The following is a 5,031-nucleotide window of genomic DNA, read 5'->3' as shown; positions in this document are numbered from 1 at the left end:
GCTTTTGTATGGAGCTTCAAACTAGAATAATTAGTTGTTTTATTTTGTATCTATATACGGTTTGTTAGTGGCTCAATTAGTTACATTACATTAGTTAACTAATGGCTCAATTAGTTACATTGAGCCATTTATGTTTTATAATGAGGTGATCTAATAATAGTAAAATATGTACATTGAAAGAATGTTCAATAACGTTTATGAAATAACCACAATAATAGTAAAATAAACTTGTTAAGGTATACAAATCTGAAGTCGCCACGAGACACCACCATCTTATTTTAAGCCAGGAAAACCCTGCAGCTTCCGTCACAAACTTTACTCAACTTCATAATGAATGACACGGATGGATAGATATCAGGTTTAATTAATGTTAAGACCTGAATAAAAGCATCGGTACACGTTTCAGTTTCTGTATTTAAAGAATCTCCGAGTTTGGAGAAGCAGCTGTCTATTGTTAAGCATTATTTTCTCTCAGTTTTTGTAGATTTGGTCACAAGACATGCAAATGTAGTCAGAAACTACATGTTTTAGCATTTTGTTTGTGTTCAAACTCTAAAGATATTCTGTTTAATAAATAGGTGTCAATGAGCAAACGTTTTAATGTTGCATATATAAATATTGTGTGTGGGAAGTACTTTATATTGATACTGAATATATGATTTGAAGCATTTCCAAAAAATTAGCTTTCATATTGTTGTTGTCGTATTTTTATTTTTTTTTAACTTTCAACTGATCCGAAAAATGATCCGAACCGTGACCCTAAAACCGTGACACGATCCGAACCGTGAGTTTTGTGATCCGTTACACAACTAGTTTGTAAGGGCGGTAACAGCAGTAACCTGTCCAAACACCGCGCTAAAATACACCAGATTCTAGCGGAGTAGTGCGCAGCGTCTGACCTTCCAAGTGAGACGTCTAGCGACGTTATTGATCCAACAGGTGTTTATGCTCGCGGTACACACGTGGAGCACGGGACTAAAGTGTTGATTATCAAAGATAAGTGCAAGAAATTTTAATAAAAGGAGGAGGAATTAATATGGATACCAGCACTGTAAAAAAAAACATATTATTTTATATTATAAATAACAGGCTAAAAGTTCATATCGTGCGTAAATAATAATAAATGATCTGACAAAATTAATTAAAATGCAGCATTATGAGTATTTTTCCCACATTTATTGCTCTTTGAAGTGAGAAGGTTATTTGATAAACTCTAAAGTTTGGTTCTTAACTGAAGCTTTGTTTATATTAGTCACCTTAAAATGTATGTAATTATTGTAAAGACACATTAGTATTTATTGATAATTTTATTTTAATGTTGGATATAGCGTTAAATAAACATATTGTGTTTTAAATTGTTCTAAAAGCAGGTTTTGTAGAAAATAAATGATGCATTTGTTTTAAAAATAGTTTTATATCATAGATTACCAAAGTAATACATTGATTTTTGTAATGTTTGCCATATCAAGATATTATTGATATCGTGAGCCATGTATCGTGAATCGCATCGTATCGTGAGTTATCCTGAGATTCCCAGCCCTAATCTTAACTATCATTAGCTTTAAGCTAACTAAAAACTAGATATATAGCATTACCTGTGAAAATGCTAGAGTAAATGCTGCAGCTGATAGCTGATAGTCAGCTAAAATATTAGCTAATTGCCAAATTAGCCTAAACCCCCCCCCAAAAAAGTTCAAGTTAACCAAAACAGCTAGCATGTAGTTGAAATATTAGCAGAACCCCAAATTAGCCTAAAAAAACCTTAATAAATGCCAAAATAGTCCAAAAAGTTAGCAGAAAGCCATTATAACTTTCAACTTTACTACACTCTGACCCCATGTGTTGAAAGTAACGACTAATCGACTATTAAATTAGTCGCCGATTATTTAATAGTCGATTATTGGTCAATTAGTTGACTAATCATGGCAGCCCTAATATAAAAAGATGGGAGTCGTCACCTGTGTCTTCTCCAAGCCAGTCTGTCTGTATCTCCATAATAGATGAACCCACAAACCCCAGAGTTTCTTCTATTTTGCTTCCTGCTGCTCCGCTCCCGAGCGCTTGATTAAAACGCTGCGTCACTCTGTCCCCCAGCGCAGCGGGACCCTCAGATCTGCTCAGCATTTCCATCAGCTGTCTGGCATTAAAGGAAGAGCTGTACCAGGAAAGAGAGCGCTCGTTAGAGTGGGAGGGGCTTGGGGGCAGCAACCTGCCATGATGGGTATTGTGAAGGGAAGGTCCTTGATACGGTGTAAGCTCTTTGTTGTCGGGAGACTCCATAAGCCCTTCATCAGGATCGTATTCGATCTTTGGGTTCACCAACTCAGGAGTCAAAGCTGAGGATGAGGAGGATGAAAGATTCCGTTGATCTAAGTGTCTCTTTTGTTCCTCGCTCCCAGAGGCGAACCCCTCTCTAGAAGAGTAGGCACTATCCACATCTCTGCTGGACGCTGGAGGGGTGGTGACTGCTATGGTTAAAGGGGTCCTTGTGGAGGTCAAGGACTCTGAAGCCAAACCTGACCCTTTGTCTCCCTCTGCTGTCTGGGACAGGGTCTCTGCACCCCCCGCATCACTGGGGACAGCCAAAGCAGGGGTGCCGCTGTCCGCCGGGCCCATGGCTCCCTCCTGCACCTGCTTCTCCTTCGCTGTAGTCATCTCTTTGTCCTTGCTGCAGATCTCCAACGATGAGTGAATGTAATCTTTGCATAGGCTGACCAGGTCAGTCATCTGCAAGTAGCTGGCAGCAGACATCACCTCAATAACGTTACTCCTGTTCAGGGCCAGACGTCCAGAATACAGAAAGTCCAGGATGATGGAGAAGGCGTCGGCTGTGACGATGTCCAGTGATGCTGTGCTGTAGCGCTGTCCACTGTCCTGAAATAAAACGCAAGCAAAACTTTAAGTAAACCAGAGTTTCGTCCATCACCAGAACCTGTGGAGCACCACAGCAAGTGAGGTCTGAGGAACAGTTTACAGCTAATTTTGTACAAAACTGCCAGAGTTAAATGACTCTTAAAAAGAAAACACACTGTGCTGATTTTAAAAAGTATTATCCATAGTAGTATCCATAATAAAGCAGATCAAATTTATCAGGACTCAACATTTATATACAAAATGTCAAAATACGTAATGATTATATTAGTATGTTTTTTTTTAACAGTTTGACACAACACTCATTTAATCCAAAAGTAAACCAAGGACCACTTCAAAAACATAAATAAAATAACTCAAAAGTTTGAAATATTCAATAACTCTAAGATTGTGCTTCTTAAAAACTAAGGGAAAAAAGCAGCAAAAGCAGCTTTAAGGGGAAAAAAGGAAGGCTCGAAGCAGAGCTATGTTTGTTTTATTTACATTAACTTGCTGAGAAACACTTGGATTGAAAAAGCCTTATTTAACTATGTATTTTTTTTTCTTTTAAGCCTTAAAGCTTTAACAGCAGAGATCTGAGAGATCAGAGAGCAAAGCTCCTGACGCCTCTACATGAATCAGCTGATCTTCAGAGTATTAGTTTATGCTGCCAAAAACCAGATCAAAGATGTTCCCATCACTCTTATTTCTTTAGAAATGTAGCTAATTGGGGACGCGATTAGAAGAACATGGTTAATGTGTTCCCCTAAAAAACAGTTTTTACTGCTTCTGCTGCAAACTCTGCTCCTAAAATCACTAAAGTTAAGAAACAGTGAGGGTGTTATGACTGGAAAAACTGCCCTGACAAACTCAAGATGCAGCAGAACTGTCCTGAACATAAGAAGAAGGGCTCATGCAGAGAACTGGAAACATTTTGCCAGTTGAATACTACAGTATCATAAATGGTTATTGTTTAGGTTTTAAGAATCAAAATAAATAAATATTTGTTGCAACAAAATTCAGTTAGTTATGTTGTTTCTGTTGTGGATGGTGATGATGTATTTTGTGTGTGGATGGACAGAGGCGGGGCTGCCAGTACCCCTTACAGCCCCTCTGTCCTCACCAGGACATTCACACAACAATGGCGCCACACTGGAGGCAAGTAAAGTGAAATGTCCACCTGAGCCACTGTGGCAATTAACTAATCTGAAAACACTGCTTTACTTTTATGTCATTGACTTTAACATCTTCAATTAGAGGAGGACATTTACATGAGTGAACCATAGTAGACTTGAAGAAGGGGCTATAGCACGACCTACTTCCACATTCAGAATATGACCGTTCAGTCATTTCTGGTTTGGGCAGTGGGTTGTTGTTTATGTGGAAATAGAGATTTTGGACTTTAAAATTTGTTTTTTGGAGTTACCAAGAGTCACTGTAAGTGATGTTAGGCACATTGTTCATTTTTCTTTCAAAATACTACTGTATTTGTCATCCCACACAGTAAACTTTGAAGGTAACTTGCTAAGGCTGATGCTATTCACATGCGAACAGCTCCAAAGCTGATAGAAACTCATGTTGGCGACACGTAATAGGTGCAGCCAACATGCAGATTCCTCCATTGTTTCACGTATTTTATGTGCATCTAAAGCTAAATGCTGTTACTGGTCGCAGTATTTAATGAAGCCCTGTTAGCTGTCCTGCACCAAGAGCGCAGCTGCAGATCCGGCCGCGATCGGGAACCAAATTGGACAATGAACCTGAACCGGAACCAAAATCCAAACCTTAACTTTTCCTCTGGGTCTGTGCAGCCAAGAAAAAAAGTTCTAATTGACTTTAGAATTTAGAAAATTACTTGTGAATACCGTTGTCACTTTTCACACGCTGCTGCCGCTCCATGAAGAAGACAGAGGTTCCTCATCATTATCTGAGAGTACGATCAAAATTTTGAAAGTCACTTCAAAGTTTGTTTACACATAAAAGGTTGTGTTGAACAGGTTTAAATGTTCAAACATGGCTATGTTTCATCCGAAGAAGTCATATGATCATACAGTACATGGTAGCTTTTTGTTAGTGCTTGGTGTTAGTGTCTCAGGAAGGCAAACTCTGACTTTTTGGATGTCATTAAGTATATGCATAACGACAAACTAACATACAATGTAAGAAATAACAAAAATAAAT

General features: G+C 38.4%; 1 protein-coding gene across 1 annotated transcript in view; it reads right to left on the bottom strand.

Annotated features, from left to right (window-relative positions):
- Positions 1-5,031, bottom strand: part of zbtb8b (zinc finger and BTB domain containing 8B) — a 10,808-nt gene that overhangs the window by 3,507 nt on the left and 2,270 nt on the right. Inside the window, exon 3 of the mRNA XM_024257874.2 lies at positions 1,959-2,874. Coding sequence (XP_024113642.1) covers positions 1,959-2,874 — 916 coding nt within the window. The remainder of the gene's footprint in view (positions 1-1,958; positions 2,875-5,031) is intronic.

This window comes from Oryzias melastigma, linkage group LG11, assembly GCF_002922805.2.
Source record: "Oryzias melastigma strain HK-1 linkage group LG11, ASM292280v2, whole genome shotgun sequence".
Classification (NCBI taxonomy): domain Eukaryota; kingdom Metazoa; phylum Chordata; class Actinopteri; order Beloniformes; family Adrianichthyidae; genus Oryzias; species Oryzias melastigma.
The sequence above is the reverse complement of the archived record's forward strand: the minus strand, read 5'-3'. Positions and strand labels throughout refer to the sequence as shown.